The sequence below is a fragment of the Podarcis pityusensis genome (genome assembly GCF_964106645.2).
Source record: "Podarcis pityusensis genome assembly, chromosome: 17".
In the NCBI taxonomy this organism is placed as follows: Eukaryota; Metazoa; Chordata; class Lepidosauria; order Squamata; family Lacertidae; genus Podarcis; species Podarcis pityusensis.
The window spans coordinates 12,887,300-12,915,137 of NC_138042.1; the positions used below are offsets into that span (position 1 = coordinate 12,887,300).

Genomic DNA, 27,838 nt, shown 5'->3' on the forward strand with positions numbered 1-27,838 from the left:
CCTGGCGGGAAGTTGCGCCGGGCTCCCTAGGGTTGCGGAGAGCTGCGCAAAGCTCGGGGCGCACTCTTCAGCGCGCCCCAGGCTTCGGCATGCAGGTCGCGCTGGTCTCCCAAGTGTTGCGCAGAGCTTCCTGAAGCCTGGAGAGCGAGACGGGTTGGTGCGCACCGACCCCTCTCGCACTCCATGCTTCAGCGAAAGCCTGCATTTGCCCCATAGGATGCACACACATTTCCCCTTCATTTTTGGAGGGGAAAAAGTGCGTCCTATAGGGCGAAAAATACGGTAACTGAGGGGGGAAGTGAGTGCTGCGTGAACTGGGCTGCTCAACCCTGCACAGCTTCTGGTGAGAGCTACACCATTCGCATGCAGCCCTGCCGTTCAGATTTCCGCGTGTTCCCTTCATTCCAAGCAAAGTTCTGGAGCTCTTCCCCCAGCGAGTTCAGCTGGTGTCCAGAATGTGTCAGCAGCGGGATCAAGCAAACGGCATGTCCAGCCCTGTCTATAGCTTTGCTTCTCTTTAATGTCATTTCAGTGTCGAAATTTACAGTGGTTTTCTGATACAGAGCAATTGTCCTCTGCACACCCCTGTAGGTGGTTCGGGGAGGACAAATTCACAATTCATACAAAAGTTAAATTTTACAAATTTTTGGCAATTAGACTGAGTAACCCGTTTTCTCCTATTGCCATTGCCCAACCATTGAAAAAAAAAGTTATACAATAATTTACATTGAAATGTGTTTCTTCTCCAAAGTGCTTGATAGACTATCCTCAGGAAAATTTACAGGGGCCTGTACAATTATTTACAGGAAGTACTTCTTGCAGCGCTTGTTCCTTCCCTATGGCTTCTTGGAAAGTGCTTTATACAGGGCCAGCGGTGGCAATACTTATTAAAAGGGTTACAGGTAACCAGTGACTTAAAAGCTGAATTGCTGTGGACAGACGTTGACAAGCTTCGTATGAAAATGGTTTGTGAGCTTGTGCCATCTTCATTCTCCCATGACAGGAAGGAAAACTGTCCAGCCACTGGCTTCTGTCCAAATGGTGTAAAACAAAAGTAGACTAGGAGATGTCTGCCTTCATGATAAGTCATCGTCTGTGCTGACGACTGATATCTGTTCGGAGGAGAAACGAGGATTAGTGACAATGCAATCCTTCCCGTTTCATGCAGTGAAGTTTACGCAGCACGTGGTTTGTGTTTAACACAAGATGCTCTTGGCTTTCAACTTTGTATGACAGGAATAGTACACAATACTTACCCTGCTTTACTTATCCGCAGAGCCAGCAGAGCTTCCTAGCCAGTAGCTGCCACAACTTTAGCAGCTAATGCAAAGTCATCTCCTCAAACATGACTTAGGTGGGTGCTGAGACAGAACCAGTTCCAAGAACCCAAGACCCTTGGGCAAAGGGTATCAGTGGTGCCCTGGTCACCTCCCATCGCTCATTCTTTCCCCCACAGATAAAACTTAAGATGACTACTGAGATAAAGATTAGAAGAGGGGGAGAAGTCTACACTGGAGTCAAAGGAGAAATCCACAAAGGGACCTCCCATTTTCTGCCTCCTTCCACCTGCTTGCTTTGCAAGTGATTCTATGCAGGCCACCTGCAAGTGAGCCTCACTGAGCCCAGTGGGTCTCCCTTCAGAGGAAACCAGCTGAGAACCAGTGAGGGCCCCTTCTGAGCTCCTGGATCCCCAGACAGTGCTTGGCCCATGGATGGATCGGCAGCCGTGTCCAAAGTTCTGCTATGCAGTTACCAAGGCTAGTTTGAGATTTAAGCCTTAAGAACCAATTTGGATTAAGGACTTGAAACAAATTCTGATTTTCAAGAGTTGCTGGGATCCATTTAAGGCAGTTACTATACAGTAGTACCTCTGGTTACGAACTTAATTCGTTCTGGAGGTCCGTTCTTAACCTTAAATGGCTCTTAACCTGAGGTACCACTTTAGCTAATGGGGCCTCCTGCTGCTGCACAATTTCTGTTCTCATCCTGAGGTAAAGTTCTTAACCTGAGGTACTACTTCCGGGTTAGCGGAGTCTGTAACCTGAGGTACCACTGTAGTGCCCTGCATTCCCATAATCCCTGACCCCTGGAGCCACACAGACCAGGGATTATGCGTCAGGAGGACAGCACACTGATGGCACCACTGCTTCAGATACGACAGAGAAGTGATGCCATATTCTGCTACACCATTCTAGGAGCACTTATTTCTGGTGCCTAATATTTACTATCTTCTGCAGTTCCACCCCCTTCACTTACAGCTGGATACGTGTGGCCCACTGAAGCGCTGTGTCTTCCAATGTCTATAGAGAGGTCTTCTTCCGTCGTTTTCAAGTACACCGGATTGTCAAAATTCATGCTTTTCATGTTCTTGTGTTGCCAGTTGCGCCACATGAAGTAGCTGCCTGCCGCCGCCATGGTCAACAACACTGAAAGAAATGGCAAGGTGATGTTCCTCTGGAGCATCTTAGCCCAGCTCAGACTGCTGAATAGCCTTTGGTGGCCTAAGTTGAATGCAGCCATCATAAGAAGCAAGTGTGCCACCTTGCTCCCATGACTGAGGGGGCTGCGGCTGCGTGGCTTCAGTGGGGCATGCATGCATGATGTCAGCATGTGGACGTGTCATGCGCACACCCCATGGCTTGTGCATGTGACATGAGCACACTCCATGGAATGCACACAAGGCTGCCAAGGAATTTTAAGGGGGCCCAGCCCTCTCCCTGAACATGGGGGTGGGCCCTTGACCCCTTGACCAGGAGGGAGGTGCAGTGAAAATACCTCGCACGATTTCAGGGCAACATCTTCTACTTACATACGGGAAGAATGGCCCATGCTGCTGAAGAACTTCTGGATGAAGAAAGCTCTTCTGAAACTGGACTGCTTAGATTTTGTCCTAGGAAGAAAGAAACAGCCATTTCATTCACTCCCAAGTGCAACCCCAGTTAAGTGTTTTAAAAGGTTCCCACATCTGGTAGAAAGATTTGTCTACTAAACAGTTTAAACGCTAGGCGAGGCAGAAAAGTTGCCTGAACTTTGGTGGAGGAAATTGTTGGAAATTCCATTCCACCCTTGCTGCAGATATGTGAGATTGTTACATGTCACATGTCTGTTTACATTCCAGCACAGATTGCTGGAGTCCCGTGAGCAGAACATCCACTCTGTATTGCTTTTGTTTTCTCTCTCTCTCCGAGAAGAACGACAAGGAGAAAGGCCATGTTTTTCTGTGTCCTGATTTATGTATAATAAATGCGTAGTTTAGTATAGTATCCCTGCCTCGAGCCTGATCTGTTGTGTGTTTACTCTGCTGAGTAATGTGTGCTCTTGCATGCACAGCAGAATGAGTTGCGGATGCACGTCGGAGGAGGATGACTGATTGATCTTTGCAGCAGCAAGACTGAGAAGGGAGACGTTCGGGCTGGGGCCAAGCCAGCTGGCTTTCCATCCCACAGCTCCGACAGAAATGAGCCGCTTGCCAAGCTGGTTCCCACTCAAAAAATTGAGGTGCGCTGCCACAAATCCCCTTGTTTTAGGATATTGGCCAATGCATCATGGCATCACTGCCTGGTGCAATAGCTCTGCTGGCCAGAGTTAGAAGGGGATATTCCAGTTCAGGTAAGAGAAGGATCAACTCTGAAGGCTCCAAGGCCTACCCAATGGGCATTACAATTCTGAGTGGGAAATGGTAGCATGAAGCTTAGGACAGAAAAGACCAAGTTACTGTTGCTTGGGAGGGGGGCGTCTAGAGGCCTCTAAGTGTCTGCACACTCTCCCTTGAGGTCTGCAGCTTGGGGGGTAATCCTAGATTATTCTTACACTGCAGCAATTGCTAGGAATATTGCCTGTTGTTAGCTTTTATCAAGGAAAGGAAGTCAATCCAGACCATATTCAGGTAGTTAGCCGTGTTGGTCTGACACAGACGAAATAATAAAAATAAAAAAATTGTCCAGTAGCACCTTAGAGACCAACTAAGTTAGTTCTGGGTATAAGGTATCTGAAGAAGTCTGCATGCACAGGAAAGCTTATACCCAGAACTACTTAGTTGGTCTCTAAGGTGCCAATGTGTTTGCATTACAGTCGACTCTCGGGTTGTGAACGTGATCCATGCGGACCCCGTGTCTGCGCATGCACGGGTTGCGATTCGGCGCTTCTGTGCATGCATGACCGCCGAAACCCTTCTTAATTGTATTTCACTATTAATATACTTCTTAATTATATTTCAGTTCAATTACCTTGATAACATACATATTTTGTTATGTGCAAATGGCTTGAGATACCTATGAGGTCCATAAATTACCATATAGCATATATTCAACACAAAAAACAGCGACAATTTGTTGTGGACAAAGGACAGCTGGACATATAAAGGGGCCCCCCATTACCTTCAGGAGCTTAGGGCCGCATCAAACCTAAATCTGGCCCTGAGCTTAGCCCAGTGTTCCTTGGAATAACCCAAACACGCAAGGTCTGCAAAAAGACCTCTGTGCCCCCCCCCTTGCACTGAGCAGAAGTGGTGTGGTCCTTCGCTTATTCTGCTCCACCACCAGCACGCTGCATTAGGACCAATACCTCCAGAAAGTGGTCCAGGTGGCTTTTCTGTTCTGCTGTTCTCTTTTGCCTCAGCAGCTCCTGTACCTGAAATTATAGATCAGCAACTTTGAAGCCCAGGATTGACTGGGTCCTTGTTCTGTGGAGGTGGCGCATCTACAGATGAGCATGTTCATGCATGTCTCAAATTAGCTGTGGATTGCAAGATGTCAGCCGTCTGCTGCAGCTTCGTAACACAGTGGATCTGTCATCAGATCAGCTCTTAAATGCTTAGAAAGTCAGGCTCAAGTTATCTAGCTCTTGGCCAATTAAGCCATTTTTAATTTTTTGCATTTTTAAAATAAGAGGTCGAGAGGTCAAATGTATTTCAGAACTATGCTGGAAAATAAAAGCCAAGGCTGAAGTCTGAGCTATGTTATGCTTAGAAGCAAGCTGCAGGACCAGTTGAACACATTGCTCTTAGGAATGCCAATTACCCAGCAGTTCAAGAGATGCTATAGTAGGTTGATATGTGAGGTTTCATACTTCAACTAGCAAACCTTTCCCACCTAGAACTAGCATTCTGGATTAACAGAGCTTGCTTTTTCAAGGCACTTTGCCTCCCAGTAGGTCGTATGTCAGCATACATCCCACTGCAGAGATTATCTTTTGTCCAATGCCGTCTCAAATTCGTGGCAGAAAAGGAGATTGAGGCAGCTCACAATGCATTACTGCAATTATTATCAGGACGACATCTGAATTTAACAGATGCCTACTATAGCTTGTGAAATCCATGAGTATGTAGATGCCAGCCAGAATATGCCGCTGAATGACCACATTGAAGCATTTTGGACAGTATTAATGCACAAGATGGACGGGGCAAAGACTCACGAGACGCAACTCCAAGGAGCATGCAAGTGTACCTCTGCATCTTAAGCCATTATCTTGCAACGTGTCACCATCAGGACAAATGCAAGTATACTTTGGCGAACGGTCATTGATCTGGGGAGCAGGCAAGCACAGATATTCGCAGCCTCCGTTTGTCATGTTCTCATCTTCACACCAGTTCTTTCCTGCGGAGAGACGTTTCCAAGCATGTTCATCTCGTATCAGAACTTAAACTTCCATCAAGACGGCAAAGGCTGTGATCAGCTTACTAGGTGAGCCATCGCAACGTTTGGCTTGCAATCAAGGCTATACTCAACATGGTGTTTCATCTTCCTATAATGGGAGTGTCTTCCAAGAGAAAATGCAAGAACAGAGAGTCTTTCTAGCATAGGATGCTATTTGTCCCTTGACTGTTGCCAAAGTAAACCATGGACTGAGAGCAAGTTACAGTCAGAACTTGGATGACTGAAGGCAGAATTTGGGCCAACCATTCACTTCCCTCTCAGGTGCACTGTGGCAACTTTAAACAGATTCATTTCTGAAAGTATTTTTATACCACTGTACCATAAATACACGGGACGCGGGTGGCGCTGTGGGTTAAACCACAGAGCCTAGGACTCGCCGATCAGAAGGTTGGCAGTTCGAATCCCCACAATGGGGTGAGCTCCCATTGCTCGGTCCCTACTCCTGCCAACCTAGCAGTTCGAAAGCACGAAGTGCAAGTAGATAAATAGGTACCGCTTCAGCGGGAAGGTAAATGGTGTTTCCATGTGCTGCTCTGGCTTGCCAGAAGCAGCTTAGTCATGCTGGCCACATGACCTGGAAGCTGTACGCTGGCTCCCTCGGCCAATAGAGCGAGATGAGTGCCGCAACCCCAGAGTCGGCCACGACTGGAACTAATGGTCAGGGGTCCCTTTACCGTTACCTACCATAAATATATACCACAGCAGTTTACAACAATATAAAACCATGGAGATTAGAAAAAAAGTTAAAAACAAGTAGTAAGCAATGGAAGGGAAGGGATCATCTAGTCTAGGCATTCCCAAACTCGGCCCTCCAGATTTTTGGGACTACAACTCCCACCATCCCTAGCTAACAGGACCAGTGGTCAGGGATGATGGGAATTGTAGTCCCCAAACAGCTGGAGGGCTGAGTTTTGAGATGCCTGATCAAGTCCAACTGGCTGCAATGTATTGTGGGAGATGTACCCTTAATTGCCTGCCTAGACCTGGTGGAAGAGAAGTTCTCAGGCGGCATTTAAAAGTTGGCCGGAAAGCTTCTTGAAAGCTTTCTTGCACTGCACCTGACGACTCCTGTTACCTGATTGCTGTACAAGTTCATGATACACAATGATGTCCCGAGCATCATACAAGTTGTTGACTACGGTTTCCAGCTCAGCGCCCGTAAACTTATTTGCACCGTACACAGCTTCGTTTTCACCATCTGTCCAGTAAATGGTGTCCTGGAGGGGGGGAAGGTGGTTATATCAGACTGAAGGATTATTCTTTGAACTGCTGAAGTTAAAAAGAATGCAAGTGAGGACCAGACACGTTTTCCATCAAATTCCACGAGTCAAGTTAAATGGAGCAACCTTTCAGCAGCAATTTAGTTCACTAGCCACCTGGCCCAGCTCCATTATCACGGAAGACAACAGCATTTCTGAAGCTCAAATGACCTGTCACCACTCTTAGCTTGCTAATTTCTCACATTCACAGACCACCTTTTCTTCCAAGAAGCTCAATGTGGTGTACATGGCTCTTTTCCCTCCCCAATTCATCCTCTCAACAGTCCTGTGAGGTTGGTTAGACTGAGTGACTGACTGGCCCCAGGTCAGCCGGCGAGCTTCATGGCCCAGTGGGAATTTGAACCCTGGTCTCCCAGGTCACAACCTGACACTCTACCCATTAAGCCACACTACCTCTCACTGAGACCTTGGTTCTTACCTCAAATATCGTCAGAGCAAGGGGATGAGCAAGGAATTCATGGGATTCCAACACGATCCTTCGGTCGTGCCCATTCAGATCAACACTGGACAGCTTGTGCAGCTTAGAATCAACCCAATAGAGACGATTCTTCACACGATCTGAAGAGAAAACATCTCAGAATGCAGCCAAGTTTTGACAAGAGCTTGCCTAAATGCACTTCTAAGCCTAGATTTCTAAGGAAGTTTTGCAGTAGCGTCCTTGGCTATGCAATGGGTAATTAAGGCACCACAAAATGCAGATTACAGGATCCTGAAGTCAATGGCAATGATCATAGACAGAAGCCATGGAAGCATGTCAAATACCCCCAAGGCTGGGTATTGGCTTGATTTGGGGTGGGGAAAGGTCTCATCATGTTCTGGCCCAAAGCAGTTCATCCCAGAAGACTACTTGCTTTCACACCCTTAAGGCACTCATCCCAATTAATCCAACTCCAAGAATTCCTTCAACAAGGAATTCCAGCACGGTAGGAAGAACATTTATATACCTAGTGCAATCCCATTAGGCCTCTCAATATCTGTTGTCACAAGTTGTTGCCTGTCAAGTCCATTCATCCCTGCTTTCTCAATTTTGGCTGGTTCACCCCAATCAGACCAATACATGAAGCTGTAAGAGAAACCAGGTAAAAACTGTCAGGAGTCGACTCGGCTGCCTAGATCATTTTGCATGTTTCTTCCTCAGCAGTTGCACTCACTAGAGTTTCGCCTCAAAACTTTGGCTGATTTTGGCTAATGGGCCTTTTTGTGCATCAGTTCCTGGCAAGGCCCGGGCGATGTCTTGTCTAAAACCGGTTTAAAGTTAAAAATCGCAAGAGCAAGTTTGGAATTTCTGATCACGCAACGCATCACAAATCCCTGCTCGCCTCACTTGCAGTGAGCCTCGCACCCTGCAATTGGGTCGCCTGGTCCACCCCCTCCCTCCGCAGCCCAGCCACCCGCCTCACGAGTGGGACTTTCCTGTCTGCCACCTGTGCCTTTGTTCCTTTCCCTGGCTGCGGGAGTGCTAGCAGGCTGCGTCCTCCCTCCACCCCTCCTCGTGCCGAGTGGAATGGTGCCTTCTGGTGGCCAACAGAGACTCTGGTCAGAGCGAGCCATGGCTGGCGGTTCCGGAGAGGCTAGTGGCTCCACAGTGCCCGGCAGTGCCCCAGCTGATGCGCTCTGCCTGGGGCAGTGCCACATGCCCAGCCTCACCAGCAAGAGGTAGAAGCTACACATGGTGACGTCCATCGTCTCCTCAGCCGGCAACTGCTTTCTTCCTCCCTTCCAATGTCGTAATATACCGCCATATCGCAAAGTTTAGCTGGCGATCTATTACAAGGTTGGAAAGCAGGTATCACCCAGCCCTAGTTCCTGTTTGTACCAAATTACAGAAAGGACGGGTATCTTCCCTCAGGGTCATTCTTTCGTTGCACAAATGCACAATGCACCAAAGCATATAGATCAAGCCTAGAAAAGCAGTCCCTTCTCAACTGGGGTGGGCAAATACAGGCATAGGCAAACTCCGGCCCTCCAGATGTTTGGGACTACAATTCCCATCATCCCTAGCTAATAGGACCAGTGGTCAGGGATGATGGGAATTGTAGTCCAAAAACATCTGGAGGGCCGGAGTTTGCCTATGCCTGGGCAAGTATCATGGGCAGCTACTCTGGCATTAAGTTACTAGCAATTCTTCCAGTACCACTTCCTGTCTATTCAACATAGATGTGCTTACATTGGCAAAGATATAAAAGTTTATGAAGCAAGTTATTGCTGTCTTTTCTGGATTCCCCAATGGAATCCTCAATAATGTTCTCTCAAATTGCGGGTTTCCTCTCTCTCTCCTGCAAGTGCTGCTACACGTCTTGGAATGTTGCACCCTTGTGAGGATAGGTTATATGAGAGAGCCTCAAAAATCATCAAGGTTTATTCAGTTAAGATGATCTCGGACATCGAAACATTCTTTACCCAGTAAGGGGATCCACAGCAAGAGAGGCGGGCTCTTTTAAGTCCGTGTTGAAGAGGACTTTCCTTTTAGCACCATTCAGGCTGGCCACAGAAATTGACTTGAGAGAAGAATCCGTCCAGTAGATGTTCTTGTATATCCAATCAAAAGCAATTCCTGCAGGATTCTGCACATTCTCTATGATCCGGCGGTGCTGTAGTGGCTTGTTATTAGAAGTGATTGAGGTGCTGGGAAGAAAGATCTCATTAAGTCGAGTCCCCAATAGATACACTGCACAGACTGCCCCAAACCCAGTGTGTGGGGCTCCAAGTTAATCCTAGACTCAGATTTAGCTAGAACAAGCTTGCAGCTTAAGGGGTATCTTTTCCTCATAGACAACCTACTGAGAGCTACATGCAGGGAATGTTCACATGCGCAGTCGGCTGTTTTCCAACCGTGCAAAAGCTGGAGATCCTCACACAACACATTTTCCACCAAGTCAAGCGAGAGGCAGCCCAGTTCCACAGTACAGTGGTACCTCAGGATGCGAACGGGATCTGTTCCGGAACCCCGTTCGCATCATGAATACAACGTAAGAAGCAACTGCGCGTCTGCACGTGTCGTGTCTCACCGCTTCCACGCATGACATCATTTTGACTGCGCATGCGCGAGCGGCGAAACCCAGAAGTAACACGCTCCATTGCTTCCGGGTCGCCGCGGAGCACAACCCGAAAATACTTATCCTGAAGCATATTTATCCCAAGGTATGACTGTACATTCAAATTAAGGAGAAGCTATGGAGGATGCAGATCAGAAACATGGCCTGAGGAGACTTCCCAGGGCTGGAGGCATCTTTGGCCTATTGGCTGGAGATTACTAACCCCCTGATCTACAAGTTGAGACTCTGAGATGGTGGCTCCAACACCCCAAGGCCACCCATCTAAGGAAATTGATTCTGGCCATCAAACTTGCCATCTAGTATGTTTTGGCAGTCACACACAGTAAGGCTTCAGCTGGGGTTCCCTCCAGGGTCTGTGTGCCTGGTACCAAGCAAAACCAGGTGCCCAGGACTTTTAGTTTGCTCACGTATCTGCTCAGCTGCATTTGAAACTCAACTGTGTTAGTGATGTCTTGCTAAGTTGATAGCCATTTTGAAACTGGGTACAGCGGTACCATGGTTCTCAAACTTAATCTGTTCCGGAAGTCTGTTCCAAAACCAAGGTGCGCTTTCTCATAGATAGTAATGCAAAACAGATTAATCCGTTCCAGACTTTTAAAAACAACCCCTAAAACAGCAATTTAACATGAATTTTACTATCTGCAGCCTTTCTCAACCTGTGGGTCCCCAGATGTTGTTGAACTACAACTCCCATCATCCCTAGCTAGCAAGGCCAGAGCTCCGGGATGATGGGAGTTGTAGCCCAACACCATCTGGGGACCCACAGGTTGAGAACCACTGATTCTAACAAGACCATTGATCCATAAAATTAAAGCAATGAACAATGTACTGCAGTCACACAATCAATCAATCAATCAATCAATCAGTAGCTGAACAGTCACAAAAAGAAAACAGTTACAGATGGGTAGCCGTGTTGGTCTGCCATAGTCGAAATAAAAAAATTCCTTCCTGTAGCACCTTAAAGACCAACTAAGTTAGTTCTTGGTATAAGCTTTCGTGTGCATGCACACTTCTTCAGATACACTTCAGTGTGTATCTGAAGAAGTGTGCATGCACACGAAAGCTTATACCAAGAACTAACTTAGTTGGTCTTTAAGGTGCTACAGGAAGGAATTTTTTTAAAAAGAAAACAAAAAGTCAAAAAAGTAAAATAAATAGCAAAGAGAGACAGACCTCAGCGTAACACTCAAAATGGAAGTGTGGAACCCAAATTGGAAGCGTAACACTCAAAACAGAGCACGTTCAGCTTCCAAAAATGTTTGCAAACCAGAACACTTACTTCTGGGTTCGCAGTGTTTGGGTTCCAAGGTGTTTGAGTTCCAAGGTGTTTGAGTACCAAGGTGTTTGAGAACCAAGGTACCGCTGTACAGGCATAGTAGCTCAACACCTTAAGGGAGCCCTCATTATTAGAAGGTTCTCTCCAAGTACAAAATTTTGCACAGCGCTGTTTAGTAGATTGTGCTTTATGGTAGCAGCCAGCACTGGAGAGCTCAGTTGGTTAGGGCCTGGTGCTGATAACGTCAAGGTTGCAGGTTCGATCCCTGTATAGGACAGCTTCATATTCCTGCATTGCGGGGGGGACGGGACCAGGCAATCCTCAGGGTCCCTCTCCAACTCTAATTCTATTATTCTATTCCTCTATACTTCCCCCAAAAGAAATCCAAGGGTCTGTTCTTCAGCTGAACCTGGGTGTCGGGTGACCTGAAAGGCCTACGCTGGGCTGTTGATTATCCATTATCAAGTTGAGGCCGAGAGTAGCGTACAAGACATTGTCTTCACCCAAAAAATAAGCTGCATAGTCTTAAGGGGAGACTACTGGTGATCTACTGCTAGTCAGCCAAGTCAAAAGTTGCTACTCTTTAGGTAGGTATGCAAGCAGCTCTGCAGTTCCATCACCTGCATGGAAAAAGCTTACCTGAGGAGAGCATTTGGGCCAATGTCCGCCCAAAAGATGGCATGCTCAGCCATGTCCGCATCCAAAGCCACCACGTTCCTCAAGTCTCCAATTAGCTGGGTATAGTCCTGCCTTTCCAGGGCAAACTGCCTGATGTTCCAGCGATTTGTAAAAAGCAAACTTGGTTCTCCACCTGCAATAATAGATTAGTAGGTGAAGTGTGCAGCCAGATGTGCAGAAATAGATTTTTACCCTGAGCACCCACTTTCAAACAAGCTCCTGCCTGGACATTCCCCCCCCCCCATCTGCAGGCTCTGCTCAGCCATTCATGACTCCTCATTCTCATTATGCATTTCAGGAATTCAGATCCCAACTGATTCGGCTTCAGAGGCAACCAGGGGCGCCCAATGTCAATTACAGTAGTCCTCCTGGGACATTTTGCAAGGTGGACAACTTTCATTCATCTCGGTGGGACGCAAGGCTCTGGGAAGGTGCCTGGAAATGAGTTCGCGATTGCTTTACGTCCTCAAGAGGAAAATTATGGACACCAGAATGAAGAATTGCTTACCGATTGCCTTACATACGAGAGTTTGTGGGTCCATCCGGTAGCCCCGACTACATTCACATTTGTACCCCAACTTTGTATTGATGCAGATTTGGCTGCAGATACCTGGGTTCAGGCATTCATCAATGTCTGGAAGAGAAAAGCTATTTAGCATTGCACTACGATAGGAATGCAAGTTTCAGGAATACCATCTTGCCACAGAATGCTCACCTCCACACGTTTTTCTGTCTATCAACTCAAAACCAGCAGGACAATCACATTCATAGCCTATAACCAGGTCCCTGCAGATATGAGAGCAGCCTCCATTGTTCACGAGGCACTCGTTGACGTCTGGAAGAAATGAGAAGGGCCATTCAGTCCTTTGTGAGATTTGCTTCATGTGCTTAGAACACGGGTAGGCAAACTAAGGCCCGGGGGCCGGATCTGGCCCAATCGCCTTCTAAACCCGGCCCACAGACGATCCAGGAATCAGCATGTTTTTACATGAGTAGAATGTGTCCTTTTATTTAAAATGCATCTCTGGGTTATTTGTGGGGCATAGGAATTCATATTTCCCCCAAAAAATATAGTCCAGCCCCCCACAAGGTCTGAAGGACAGTGGACTGGCCCCCTGATGAAAAAGTTTGCTGACCCCTGGCTTAGAAGCAATACCTTCCCTGATGTTGATGCAATACCTCCCTAAACCTTCTAGAGATGTCTTTTGCAACAGAGAGAGAATTGGAGGCTGAGTTGTTGAATTAGCACATGACCCATTAGAGCCGTGTGATACTTGACTGCTCTAGTGGGGAAATTGCTTTACTCGTGATATGCAGGTAGCAAGGAGCATTGCCTTGCTGGCTTCAAAAAGGACACGGAACGCATGTTGCTGTTGAATGTGGTTCAGCTACGTTTAAAGTTTCAACCTTGAAAGGAAGGTGGTTTGTTTGTTTGATAGGTCTAAGAAGACACAGACCTATTCAAGTGTCCTGGGTGCCAACAATCCACGCTACGCTACCTCCAACTTACTGCATTCTTTGAGAGGTTCATCGCTCCAGTCTTTGCAGTCCTGCTTCTGGTTGCAAACTTTGCTGGACTCGATGCACTCGCCACTTCTACACCTGAACTTGCCAGGTCCGGTGCACTGATTCGCTGGAGGTCACAGAGAAGAGACGGACCACATTAAACAGCTGTCGTCCCAAGCTCAAAATGCTGTAGCTGTTGTCAACAAACTGTTATTGGTGTCGACTTAATACATATTCTACCATTTAAAGTATGCCACCTTCCCACGATTGCTTATACTATACAGAAGCACTTAAAAACCACACAACATCTAGACCAATAAAAATACAAGCAGCAACACCTTAAGCCCCCCTTTTTAATTCAGTGTCGAGATATTGCCCTTTGATGATATTGAGGCACTATATGGGCATGCAACTAAGGACGCGGGTGGTGCTGTGGGTTAAACCACAGAGCCTAGGACTTGCCGATCAGAAGGTCGGCAGTTCGAATCCCCGTGACAGGGTGAGCTCCCATTGCTCGGTCCCTGCTCCTGCCAACCTAGCAGTTCGAAAGCACAACAAAGTGCAAGTAGATAAATAGGTACTGCTCCGGTGTGAAGGTAAACGGCGTTTTGTGATCTGCTCTGGTTCGCCAGAAGCAGCTTAGTCATGCTGGCCACATGACCCAGAAGCTGAACGCTGGCTCCCTTGGCCAATAAAGCGAGATGACCGCCGCAACCCCAGAGTCGGCCACGACTGGACCTAATGGTCAGGGGTCCCTTTACCTTTACGGGCCTACAAGAGCCTTCAATAGGAAGGTCACCAGAGCCATCACCAAGTTCATTCCAGATTGCATTTTGCGTAGCATTTCTTGAGGTTTCAGGTCTCAGCCCATCATCTTCCCTGCTCCGTGATGCTCCCCACTTACCTACTTGGCAGTTCACTTCATCTGATCCATCTATGCAGTCCCTCACACCATTGCACTGCCTGGTTCCATGGACGCAGTTCCCATCCTCACATCTGAACTGGTCGGGTCTGCATGTCTGGAAAGCTGGGGGGGAGGAGAAGGTGTTCAAGAACGCAGCTTACAGCTGAAGGAGCCCAGGAGCCGCTTTCTGCCATCCACGGACCAATGGTCTGCTACTTACAGCAGTTGATCTCATCGCTGCCGTCTTTGCAGTCCGTGTCACCGTCACAGCGCCACTTCTTGTGGAAACATTCGTCTCCCGAGTCACAAAGCATTTCGCTCTCCCCGCATTTCACGGTCCGGACCGGCTGGTGGCCGCACTGCTCCGAAGACTCGTCCGACCAGTCAGTACAGTCTGGTTCGCCATCGCACACCCAGTTCACTGGGATGCAAGTGTCGCTCTCGCTTTTGCACTGGAACTCACCGACTCGACAAGTGGGCGCAGCGCAGCCGACCTCGTCGCTGCCGTCGCTGCAGTCTTCGTGCCCGTTGCAAGCAAAGTCTTTGGAGATGCACTGGCCGTTGGAACACGTGAACTCTTCCGGGTTGCAAGTTATGTTGGCTAAGGGGAAGAAGGCACAACACGGCTTTTAATTTTATTTACTGGGTACAGCCACTTGACAGGAAGTCACTGTGGGGAACTGCCAACCACCGAAATATTACGCTGATCAGGTTAATTTTGCACACCAAGGGAACTCTAGTATATGTTTTGATTTACACTGTACAGTGGTACCTCAGGTTACATACACTTCAGGTTACATACGCTTCAGGTTACACACTCCACTAACCCAGAAATAGTGCTTCAGGTTAAGAACTTTGCTTCAGGATGAGAACAGAAATTGGGCTCCGGCGGCATGGCAGCCGCAGGAGGCCCCATTAGCTAAAGTGGTGCTTCAGGTTAAGAACAGTTTCAGGTTAAGTACGGACCTCCAGAATGAATTAAGTACTTAACCTGAGGTACCACTGTAGTATACAGTCATACCTTGATTTTCGAACAGCTTAGTTCTCCAATGTTTTGGCTCCCGAACACTGCAAACTGGTTTGTTCTGGTTTGCGAACTATTTTTGGAAGCCGAACATCTGATGTGGCTTCTGATTGGCTGCAGGAACTTCCTGCAGCCAATCAGAAGCCGTGCTTTGGTTTCCAAACATTTCGGCAGTCGAATGAACTTCCAGAACAGATTCTGTTCATCTTCCAAGGTACGACTGTATTTAGCACTAGCAGGATGGGTTTAACAGTTAAGTTTCCACTTCATCTAGGACCTAAATTAATGAGCATTTTAGTATCGTAGCAACTGAGGTATTTATTAAGGCTACATTTCGAAACTTAAGCAATTGGTGAATAGCAAAATTCATGCTGAAAGAAAAACATCACCTATCTTCACTGCAGTCCTGAAGTTGCCATCTACATGTTTTAATATAAAATGGCAGTTTGCAAATGCAGAGATTTTAATTTAGATCATTGTCTCTTCTCAGTACTTTACAGTTTGCTGCTTTGAACAAGTGGCACCCCTGCCTGAGATTCAACACCAGGGCTGTGCCCTGGATTCAGCTGAGGTGTGAGTCAAACTAGGCCTATTCCAAGGGACTCTGGCATTGGATGAGTTGGGTTCAGGCAGCCACGGATCATGACAGGTCTGACGGGATGGCCCAGAATGATCCACGGTTGTCAGGGGGTAGGACATTAGGCAGGAAGGAGAGGCAGGCAGGAAGGAAAACCTGCTTGCCTGCCTGATGCCCTCCTCCACTCAAAAGCTGGCGTGTGGGCAATGTGAGGGTGACACAAGTCCTGCGGAGCACCACCCTTCCACCCAGATGGCCTCCTTTGCTCAACTGCAGAGATGAGAGGGTGATCCGATGGGAGGTGGTGGAGGAGGAGGTCTCCTTCCCCAGCCCCTGGCCTGCCTTGCACCTACTTAGGAACAGGTCCAAGGTGGGCTGGGGGTGGTCCCCAGGCAGAGTGAATCCAGTGCCCCCAAGACTGGAGCCATGGGGCAGGTCTGGGGGCTGTGCACAGCCCGACTCAACTACCCCTGGAAAATGTTACTGGGGGATTTGCTCAAGTCCCTTTTGTGAGATGTAGTATTACAAGAGCAGTCAAGTACAACATTTTCCCATTGCCTAGAATGGACACACAGGGGAATGTGGCTCCAGACAGGAAGGACATCCTGTCATACCTGCTCTGGAGCTTCCTCCCCCTGTGATTCCTCCCATGCCCAGATAGATGGGCATGATCCTAGCAGACCAGATCAAAGGGCTGCCCACGCAACCATCTCTCTCTTGGTCTCTTGCTCTCCTGGTTCTCAGCCAGCTCATGGCTCAACCTTCACAGAGGATGGAGCTCACAAGCAGAAAGTCTGAGACGTAGCTCAGACTTCTTTTCACTGTAACCACAAGATAAAGCCTGCCTTTAGATTACTGCTGGGAACTGAATGTGAGTAAAACTTTATTCTTACTTTTAAAGAAGACTGTGTTGTGTTATTATTATTTTAAAAAGGTAAAGGACCCCTGACAGTTAAGTCCAGTCGCGGGGATTTGAACCGGCGACCTTCTGATCAGCAAGCCCTAGGCTCAGTGGTTTAGACCACAGTGCCACCCACGTCCCTATTATTTTAAGAGGGAAATAAAAGGGGAAACTGATCAGGAACAATCCAGGCTGGACAATCCAAACTGGATTGCTTAATTAAAGGATTCTAACTAAACATCAACTCCAACAAGTTGCAAAGGGAATGTGCTCTGTTGTTTACTTAGCGTGAGTAAGGAGGGATAATCTCAAAACAATATATCCTCTCCTACCTTCTTTAACATTCCCACACCTTTAAGTAGAGACAAGAAACCACAACCACCATTTTACTGAAGCTTCGCTCAACTGGATACAGGAACTGATGCTTGCATATCAAGATGCTAAATCAGCTGCAAACACTGCCTCTAGTGTGCATTTGCGTGGCTGGATACTAATACAATTCCTGTGTGTTATGGGGTGTGATGCGGCCAAGTCACCCACACAGCCCTGAGGAACTTACCACAATCGTCTTCATCCTCAGCAGCATCGCAGTCGCTCTCTCCATCGCATTTCCAGGACATGGGGATGCAGCGACTTGACTGAGGGCCACAGCTGACTTCCCCTATATCACACTTCCTTGTGTCTATTGAGAAGCGATCAAGAGTTCACTTAAAAAAATAATAATACCCGGAATACTTAAAAAGCTCCCATGCAAGTCAGTGCAGGTACCAGTCCAGTAAGGCTTGGTCTATGCCCTGCTCAGGGATCTCCAACCCTACAGGGGGAAGCCAATTCTCCCTTTCAGCATCTTAGGCAAGACTTGAGCAGCTTAACCTTTTGTGGGGGAGAGCGGGGAAGAGAATCTTGCATTTTTAATATTTCATAGATTTGGCTTGATGCTTGTTTACACATTTAAAACAAATACCAAACGCTACCACAACACAATAACCCCGTTTGGGGTTAATAATGCATTGGCTTATGCCAAGTTATTTGCCAATATATGGCTAATGGTTGGTTTAATGCTAAAAAGTTTTACTTAATTGTGGAGAAAGGGGCTAAGGCCCCAGCATGGCTTCCCCCAGAAATCCGGAAGCCTAGCCTTGTAGCGAAAGTAGATGAAGGTTTGGATTGTAGGCCAGACATGGGCGATCTGAATTCGAATTCCCCCCTGCCTGTCTCCTGCCCAACGGCTTGAGAGCATGTCTGCAACTTCAGTGCAAGAGGTTCTTTGTCTCAGCCATTTGGAAAAAGCATGGAAGCAGCCTGCCCTGGGCACAACTTGGCTCCAGCTTTAAGGGAAGGTGGCGCAGTTGCCTTGCGGCGTTAAGGACCCGGCTACTCACAGCAAAGTTCAGATCGCTCGTCCGACGCATCTTCACAATCGGGGTCCCCATCACACTGCCATCGGTTCGGTATACACTGCCCACTTAGGCACACAAAATCAGATGCGGCACACGTCTTCTTCACTGCAAGGAAGTAGCATTTTGCTGAATTTGTCAGGGAAAAGACCATCGCTTGCTTTCAACTGCTCCAATAAACAGATGCCCTAGCCCAGCTAATGGTGCCAAGTGGCCTCCACAGGACCAGTGCGCAGGATTTCATGCTCCTTGTAGCTACCCTGTTGCAGAAGTCACAGCACAGCTATGAAACCCTACTTAGGATTCTGGCCACTTCCTCAACACGAAGAATACAGGAAGCAAAATGCCAAAGGATGTGTATGGAATAAATTTGGTAGGGATGCTAAGTGTGAGTGCTGGACCTCAAAGAAAATGTGGTAGCAACCTCTAGCAGGATATTTTGAGGTGCAGCTATAGTAGAAGTTGGCAGAATGACATAGTCGTCCTGTTGCTCCAAGAGATGCAGGCTTGCTCCACTTCAACATTGGGAGGAGGAATTTTCTGTTTCCCAAGTGGTCTTTCAACAACAGTTCCCAACCCCAGGGTGGACAGTCATCGTATTTCCATCCTGTGTCGTTCATATCTTTATGAAACCAGCCCCATTTCATCCAATTCATGGGCAGGTTTCTTTTTCAGGGAAAATCCTAAAAAATAAAAATCCCACCTAATTTTATGAACAAACAAAAGCAACACTTCTATGAGGTGGTTCAAGACCTGCCCTTTTCTCCTTTGAGATTTTACAGCTGCCTAGAGCAGCTCTGTGGCTGCATTGTAAGATTTGTTTTAAAATGCTCTCACAACATGCAGTCAAGGAATTGTATGAAGAAAAGACAGCTGCTGCCATGGGCAGTGATGCCATCTTTCCCCCATACAATTCCACCCCATCGTTCAGCCCAGACCCCGAGGTCCTCTCCCAAGAGTCTTCTGGCAGTTCCCTCACTGCAAGAAGTGAGGTTACAGGGAACCAGGCAGAGGGCCTTCTCGGTGGTGGCGCCCGCCCTGTGGAATGCGCTCCCATCAGATGTCAAGGAAATAAACAACTATCTGACATTTAGAAGACATCTGAAGGCAGCCCTGCATAGGGAAGTTTTAAATATTTGAGGTTTTATGATGTTTTGGTATATGCTGTAAGCCACCCAGAGTGGCTGGGGAAACCCAGACAGACAGACAGGGAATAAATAAAATTAATAATAAGGCATGGACCTATTGTGCACAGAGGTTCACTGACTGTGTGGTCTAATCTGTAGCCAACAAGGTGTCTGAGGTGAGCACATTAGGAAGACTCGCTTCAATATGCAGACGGAACTGCAATTGTCCCCATCTCTATATAACACTAAATTGAGTACTGTATTACTAAAAACTGTTTTTAAAGCACTTTTCATCTACACAGACACTAGAACAGGATATAAGAAAGGCATGAATAAAACCAAGTATACAGTACACTAAAAACAATCAATCATAATGCATATGGAGGTCATAGAATACAAGCAGAGTAGATGAAAGGTTGGTTAAAAACCGCAATAAAAGTCCCTGGGCAAAGTAGTAAGTTTTGATCTTGTGTTGAAGTGAACATCGCAGCATGACTGCCGTCAATAAGAAGGCCATTGCATAGACCGAGCCACCACCAAAGGATGCTCATACACTTCACTGCCTGTTACTTTATCACCTCTCCGTCACCCCAAGGTCTCAGGGCAGATTGCAATGATTTAAAATACAGTTTTAAAAAACACAGTCATGAAAAACAGGGTCTTGAAAATCTAACGTTCCCAGGTGTCAAAGGAGAAAGGGGTGCAACTACAGCATTTGCCCCAAACTGTATAATGAAGTTGCAATATACACCTCTGTGGGGAGGGAGTCCCCCAACTTAGGGGCTGCCACAGAGAAGACCCTCTCTTGGCCTATTGGCACCCAAGCTCCTGAGAATGGCAGAATCTCCAAGAGACTACAAGTTGTTTATCTATGTACTGACCATTACCAAATAAACAAGGGAGCAACTTAGAAGAGTCAGGCAAGCCAACACTTAAGGTTCAGGTTGATCTAAGTCAGATGGCGCAAAGCACAGAGTTCTGAGCAGAGCCTTAAGAAACAGAAGTAATTGGGCCTGGGAAAAGACATATAAAGATTTGAAGGAAATGTGGAAAATGATTGTTAAAAAAAAATTGAAGTTATGATACTGAGATGTACAGGACTTGATGGATTGTTTGAGCAAAAGACTTTGTTCCAATATGTGGGACTGGATGCCAGGCCAAGTCCAACTAGCCCCTATAGAAGGAAGAAGCCCTGGCCAAAGAAGATAAGAAGAAAAAGAAGAAGACTGGCAAAATAAATTACTGAACTGTGCAGGACAAATTATTATTAAAAAGGGCAACTGTTTAATGCATATTTTTTAAGCTTTGTGTATAGATTTTTACATCAGTATAACTTTTAAAAGTCACTTGCAATAAGATGAAGAAGGTTTTAAAATTGGATTGTTAAGGATATAAGATTTCATGGACGTGCATGAGCAAGTATATCATAATGGAACCAAGAGGGGGAGTGGAGGGAAGTCAACCAAAAATTATGGTTTAATTTGGTTATGATTTTTTTCTCTGTCCCGTTCCCCCCCTTTTGTTATTTTTGGAAAATCAATAAAATGTTATCAACAAAGAAGGGGGGGGAGAGAAAAAAAGTAATTGCCCAATTGCCTTAGTCAAAACCAGTGGCCCATTCCACATGCAACCAAAGAACTGACTCCCTTGATAGGGATGCATGCTTTGATAAGCCTGACGTGAACCTCTAACTGCAGTCATTATGCTCTTCATGGTTTGCTGCCAGCTACCCAAGCTCAAAGCATGTCAGAGGCAGGCCAAAGGACCTGCTGAGCTACTTTGCTACTCAACTATGGACTCAGTGGCCATGCAAGACCTTCCTTACCACAGGACAGTTCATCACTGCCATCGGTGCAGTCTGGATCTCCGTCACATCTCCATAGCAGCGTTATGCAGCGGCCGTTGTGACACTGGAACTGAGAGTCGTCACAAGTCACTCTTGTACCTTGAATTAAGAAACAAGCCTGTTAGATGCAGAAGCAGTAATTCAGAGTTAACCAATCCAATGCATTCTTTCACATGGACGAGGCTTCTTTGCTTTTAGTGTCAGCGCTTGGCATCGTCCTCTGTTCAGATGTCACGGGATGCTCCTTCTCCAACGTATAAACTCCTTAATTCACACAGCTCAAGTCCTATCACTCTTCTGGGATATGACTAGCAACTAACTTTGATTTATTCTGTGCTCAGCAAAAAGAGATTAACAACCAGCCATGTTAGTAAAGTAAGGCCACAAATATTGCTAGCCTGCAATACTTACCAGTCTCCTAAGAGGCTAGTTTTAAAATGGTCTTTAGCAGGAAAGCTGGCAAAAGAGAACTGGTAGATTCAGTCCCTCCTTCCACTGAACAGCTCTCCCATTTGCACAGAATCCCATGTCACCTGTAGCTACAAGGGGAGCCCTTAAACCACAGGTCCACTTTAGCAGCAAGTAGACCCCATGGGTAATGATCTTGCCATGGAATATCACTCTCAATCACAACCTGAAAGAGTATTAATATGGCTTTCTAGTCCATGAAAGTCAGGCTATTTTGCTTTTTTTAATAGAGCATTATAACTACAGTGGTACCTCGGGTTACATACGCTTCAGGTTACATACACTTCAGGTTACAGACTCCGCTAACCCAGAAATATTACCTCGGGTTAAGAACTTTGCTTCAGGATAAGAACAGAAGTTGTGCTCCAGCGGCACGACAGCAGCAGGAGGCCCCATTAGCTAAAGTGGTGCTTCAGATTAAGAACAGACCTCCAGAATGAATTAAGTACTTAACCCGAGGTACCACTGTATATTGAGCCACTTAAAAGACCAAGATACATATACATGCATCTTGAACAAGTTAATATGGCCTAGCTCAGTTGTTAAGGTTTCAGGTGACAATAGATGCGTCAAGGAGATGCTGAGATGCACACTTCTATCACTGATGCAAGTTTTGCTGTCATCTTGGGAGAAAGTCCCACTGAATATTTGGGGAGCCTATACTTTTGCCAAACCACCAAGCACTGAACATAGATTATAACACCGCCTGGGCAGATAGTTTCATCTAAGAGAAGATAAGGCACACACTATGTAGCTGAGCAAATTCTGAGTCGACAAAACAGGGAGCAATGGCCAGTATTAAGAAATGAGTCACCCTGAAAAGACTTTGCAAGCATGCATTCGAAGAGTGGGATGGTTGAGAACAGACTGACATCAGAGAAGACATGCAGACAGAGTTCAAGAGCAGTTCAAGACTGGAGGAGGGCAAGTAATATCATACTTGGGGTTTCTTTAAGGAAGATTTTTTAGTTCCAAAATGCTAAAATAAAGCCTAAAATAAACCAACATTTATACTACACAAACATACAGAAGAGTATACAGAATGTGAACACTACCAGGAATTTTTACTTGTGAAGCGACTTTTATCAGAGGTTAGGTGTGCCAGATCAGCCTCCTGGATTCCTATGTGCAGACACACGCCATATAAATCACCATGGAAGAAGCAGACTGAGTGCCATGTGCCAAAACTTATGCTCCTTAAGTTAGTTATCCTGCAATGCTCTGAGATGTCTTTGTTAAGTTCCTTTGGGGTCTCAACTCAAAGTTCATAGGATCAACTAATTCTAGGAAGATGTTCATCACCCCCTGAAGGCTAAGTGGAATTTCAGCACTTGCAGATACCATTTTTATTATGTAAAATATATTTATTATGAGATGCGGGTGGCGCTGTGGTCTAAACCACTGAGCCTCTTGGGCTTGCCGATCAGAAGGTCGGCGGTTTGAATCCCCATGACGGGGGTGAGCTCCCATTGTTCGGTCCCAGCTCCTGCCAATCTAGCACGTTGAAAGCACCTCAAAATGCAAGTAGATAAATAGGTACCACTCTGGTGAGAAGGTAAATGGATCTTCCCTGGCTCCCAGTACATTTTTGAGCACAATTCAAAGTGTTGTGCTTTAAAGCCCTAAACGGCCTTGGCCCAGTATACCTGAAGGAGTGTCTCCACCCCCATTGCTCAGCCCAGACACACAGGTCCAGCGCCAAGGGTCTTCTGGTGGTTCCCTCACTGTGAGAAGTGAAGTTACAGGGAACCAGGCAGAGGGCCTTCTCGGTAGTGGCCCTTGCCCTCCCATCAAGGAGATAAATAAGACATGTGAAGGCAGTCCTGTATAGGGAAGTTTTAATGTTTTATTATTTTTTATATATATGTTGGAAGCTGCCCCGAGTGGCTGGTGCAACCTAGCCAGATGGATGGTGTATAAATATTGCAGCATTATTATTACTATTTATTATTATTATTATTATTACAACAACAACACATCAGCAGGTCTCACTTTCCACAAAGTGGAATAGCTTCCTTTTGCAAGTAAAACTGCAGTAAAGAAAGTGCTGCCTGGCATGCAAAAGAATCAGAATAGCTGACTTTTATCTAGTACTGTATTCCAGTTTTTGAACTTATTACTTCCAGAAGCGAGGAATTGTGCTCCTCCTCCCAGCACGTACTCCCAAGCCGATCTGAAGGACAAGAATAAATTCTCTTCTGCGCAGGCTCTAGTCAGGCTCATCTGTCTAGAAGCACAGTGAAACATGATCCAGGCATTGTAAAGGCCAAGGAAGTGCAGCATGATGCAAGACTCTTCTTAATTTGTTGCATCATTTCCATGTTTACTTTTGCCACCTGAAGGTTAGTAGAGAGCATTTATTTTAGTCCTCACTAAATCAGCAAGTGGTGATCTAAGTCAACTCCTCCTAGCAGAACTCGCCAGTATAATGTACAGTCAGTACTCAGAAATAAACTTCTGGCTGGAAGTGGCATTTCCTGATCAGATACCGAGAAGTGAAGACTTGGGAAAGGGGTGATATGTGCAGGGTCCCAGCTATAAATCCTTAGGTTTTAGGACAGCCTCGGGCATGACAAACTTTTAAAGACATTACCACCACCAACGCAAACTGCATCTTCCTATTTGGATGGTTGATGAACTAGCCTGGTAGTAAAGGTAAAGGGACCCCTGACCATTAGGTCCAGTCATGACCGACTCTGGGGTTGCGGCGCTCATCTCACTTTATTGGCCGAGGGAGCCGGCGTACAGCTTCCGGCTCATGTGGCCAGCATGACTAAGCTGCTTCTGGCGAACCAGAGCAGCGCACAGAAACGCTGTTTACCTTCCCGCCGGAGTGGTACCTATTTATCTACTTGTACTTTGATGTGCTTTCAAACTGCTAGGTAGGCAGGAGCTGGGACCGAACAATGGGAGCTCACCCTGTCGCGGGATTCAAACCGTCGACCTTTTGATCAGCAAGTCCTAGGCTCTGTGGTTTAACCCACAGCGCCACCCGTGTCCCTCAGCCTGGTAGTAGGCCAATGCTAAATTGAACTACATAGAAGTGACAAGCATTCACCACCTGATTGGAGAATGCATTAGCCGGTGACCCAGTTTAATAGAGAGCCAACACATTTAAGGCCTCGTTAATTAGAATCTCAAAGTAGTTGCTTTGAGGTTGGTTTGTTCTTTGCACAATTGAGGAGCACCTACGTTTTATGAAACAAAAATATATAAAATAAAGTTTCAGGGACTATATTTATATTCCATGGGGAGGACCTCTTCTAAAAGTTGGCACGTGCCCAAATCAAGCAGAATTTATTTAAGTGCCAGTGATGCGGTATCTGAATGGCTGGTATCCCTGCCCCACCAGGGATAGCTAACAGCCCCCTCCCTGCCCAGACAACCCTCCCCAGCCATAGCTTTCTCTCTAAGACTTCACCCTGAATTAGTAAAATGGGACTGTGCATCTATAGGTGTTCTCAAGAGTGTAGCCCCCAAGACTGGTTTTAACAATGTGGTCCTTAACCAAGAAAGCCTTAGCCATGCCCCTTTAGGAGGACCAGCTGCAAGGAGATCCTTAGGACAAGAATGTCCTTATTATACCAAGTTTAGAGTTTACAGCACACATTTTAACTACACAAAGTACTTCTGAAGAATTCAGGTATCCAGTCACTTTTTGAGTCTTTGCGACAACTATTAGACTCTCACCTTTATGGGATTAAGAGGCAAAGACCAAGCAAATGAAACAAGTAAGGAAGAGACAGTTTAAATACTGTAGCAAATATGGCCAAATGCAACAGTAGCAGCCATAAAGTTCAGGCGAACTTCTCTCAACTACAGTTTTCATTAGCAGAAATTTAGAATTTAGGTTTGGGGTCGTGGCAGATTTTGTCTGCTGGTGCCCTGCTCAGCCCTACAGAATAATTATTTAATTATTATTATTATTATTATTATTATTATTAATGTGCTGTCCATCTGACCCGGTTGCTCCAGCCACTCTGGGCGGCTCCCACCAAAATATTAAAAACACAATTAAACATCAAACATTAAAAACTTCTCCAAACAGGGCTGCCTTCACATGTCTGTAATAGTATGGCAATACTTAGAATCGTAGAACTGCGAACTGCGGGTTTAGGGCTGTATACAAATATAATAAATAATGGTGCGGGAAGGGACCCTGAGGGTCATCTAGTCCAACCCTGTGCAGTGCAGGAATCTCAAAGCATCCCTGACAGACATCCAACCTCTGCTTAGAAAGTCCACCATTTCCAAAGGGAGTTTGTTCCACTGCGAAACAGCTCTTATGGCCAGAAAACTTCCTAATACAGTACTTAGTCAGAATCTCCTTCCTTGCAGTTTGAATTCACTGCTGCACCTTTCTGGCCTAGAAGGGCCAGTTATAGGCTATTCTGGCCTACTTAATCAGGATAGCCATCCCTTTAACACCAATGGCCTTCATTGGAGATGTCTGGTGCGGCTCTTCTCGAAGCTGTTACTCAAAGTCTCATTTAACTCTCCAGTTGCTCCCCGTTTATCTTCAAGCCACACACACTTCAGGTTAGCAAAGCAAATTTTGAAAAAGTGTCATTTTAGGGAGCGGCTGGTTCATAGTTTAACTACTCAAACAAACGCTTCTGTCCCAGGTGTTACTTATAAACCTTTGCAGAGCCACTGCTCGAAGAGCAGAGAGCAGTTGCCACCAGAGGAGACCCAAACGTCAGCCCAAATTGCTCAGAAAACACGGGGGTTTGTTCACAGGCCACGAGCAAGGCGGCACTCCAAGAAGCTTCACTCCCCCCTCCCCCCAGTCCCCCTGTTTCATTCGAGTCCCATTCCGGTATCTTACGGACGGAGCTCCGGACCACCAAACAGTTCACCTGATCTATAAAGGCAGCCAGAGCAATTAGTTGGACTAGGGAGTTTGGCGACCCTTTGCTTAGAGAATCTGAAAGCGGGGTCTTGAAATGGGTAAAACGCGCCTGGGATGGACTCTGCAAGCAACAGGGGAGCAGCAAGAGGGAAGCCAGCTGCTCGCTCGCTCTGCCATGGAAATCTCCTCCCAGGGCGAAATGGGGGAAAGATCCCAGGTGATCTCTTCACCGGCGGAGTGGAGGCGGCAGCAGCAGCCCTGGAAACAAAGAGCCTCTGCCTGCCCCCCTCCTCCCGAGGCCTGCCGGCTTCTTCGGCCGTGGCACGGAAAGGGGATCCCGTCCATCCCTCGCCAGGGCTTCCCTCGACGCCCCCCGCGAAGCGACGCCCCCCCTCGGGTGCCCAGAAGCAGCCCGCGGCTGCTCCGGCGCGTCGGGCTGCGTTTCTCGGGATGCTTTTCCGAGGGGGGACCTTATTCCATCCGGAGACCCCCCGGAGGAGGGAGCGCCCACCTAGACGCACCCCTTCCTCACCCACGGGAACCCCCAAGCCTCTTCCCGGCGCGCGGTGCCTCCTCCGGCTCCTCCGCCCACGGCGCTTCCCCGCACCCGCGTGGAAAAGGCCCCGCACCCCGTCTAGCTGCCGGCTACTCACCGCGCGCCGCGGGCAGGCGAGCCGAGGCCAGCAGCAGAGGCAGCCAGACAAGAGCCCAGCCGGGCAGCGCGCCCATCGTGCGGCGCCTCCTCGCGCAGCTCCGCGGAGCCAAAGCAGGCGCGGGAGCGGCGGACAGGCAAGAAGCAGCAGCGGCGGCAACGACCGAGTCCGTCCTTCTTTCCACCCGCGCGGCTCCTTTTTGGAAAGCGGAGCCAGCAGACTCCCGGACGAGGCAGGCGGCGCAAGGACGGACGAGGCGCGTCTCCGAGAGGCCCCCTGGCTTGCGCGCACCCGCGTCCGGCGGCGCGGGCGAGGTTGACGGGGCGAGCAGGCGGGGAGGGCGGGCTGCGCGTCTCCGGGCGCTCTTATAGAGGCGCCGCGCTGCCTCCGCGGCCGCGTGCGGGCGCCTGGCTGGGCGGCGTCTGCGGGGCTCCTGCCCGCGCCTCCAATCGCCAGCGCCGCCGCTGCCCTGATTTCCTGATGCGCCCAACCTGGCGCCGCAGCTGCGCCGGGCGCGCGCCCGACGCGCGCAGCCGCGATCCCGCGCGCGCCGCCCAGCTGCGAAGGAGCGAGCAGGCGCGCAAGGGAGGCTCTTGGGCGCCCGCGCCGCCGCCTGCGCACAGAGGAGCCGCGCGCGCC

At 47.6% G+C, this 27,838-nt stretch overlaps 1 protein-coding gene and 1 long non-coding RNA gene across 3 annotated transcripts in view; one reads left to right on the plus strand and one right to left on the minus strand.

The window, feature by feature from the left end:
* The window catches only part of LOC308466801, a 130,904-nt gene that overhangs the window by 25,779 nt on the left and 77,287 nt on the right, over nucleotides 1-27,838 (plus strand). The gene's annotated exons all lie outside the window — the stretch shown is intronic.
* Nucleotides 501-27,604, minus strand: VLDLR (very low density lipoprotein receptor). 2 transcript variants are annotated; one of them, XM_080987788.1, is made up of 19 exons: nucleotides 27,200-27,488; nucleotides 21,206-21,325; nucleotides 18,239-18,361; nucleotides 17,416-17,538; nucleotides 14,575-14,955; nucleotides 14,355-14,477; nucleotides 13,455-13,577; nucleotides 12,660-12,779; nucleotides 12,453-12,578; nucleotides 11,906-12,077; nucleotides 9,335-9,559; nucleotides 7,879-7,997; nucleotides 7,353-7,492; nucleotides 6,730-6,871; nucleotides 5,445-5,594; nucleotides 4,564-4,629; nucleotides 2,810-2,890; nucleotides 2,257-2,426; nucleotides 501-1,112 (listed from the first exon to the last, which is right to left on the minus strand). In XM_080987788.1, exons 1-19 carry the CDS (start codon nucleotides 27,273-27,275, stop codon nucleotides 1,077-1,079), a joined length of 2,616 nt encoding a protein of 871 aa, XP_080843914.1. In that variant the 5' UTR covers nucleotides 27,276-27,488; the 3' UTR covers nucleotides 501-1,076. The 2 variants fall into 2 exon arrangements, with proteins under 2 accessions (XP_080843914.1, XP_080843915.1); XM_080987789.1 differs by lacking the exon at nucleotides 4,564-4,629 and having other exon boundaries at nucleotides 27,200-27,604.

Excerpts from the sequence above, each read along its gene's own strand:
- VLDLR (XM_080987788.1), bottom strand. The coding sequence starts at position 27,275 with ATGGGCGCGCTGCCCGGCTGGGCTCTTGTCTGGCTGCCTCTGCTGCTG. Across the intron at positions 7,493-7,878 it reads GCCTAATGGGATTGCACTAG|ATCGTGTGAAGAATCGTCTC; the intron begins GTATATAAATGT and ends TTTTCTCTTCAG. Across the intron at positions 5,595-6,729 it reads TGAACTTGTACAGCAATCAG|GAAAGAACTGGTGTGAAGAT; the intron begins GTAACAGGAGTC and ends GTCTCTCCGCAG.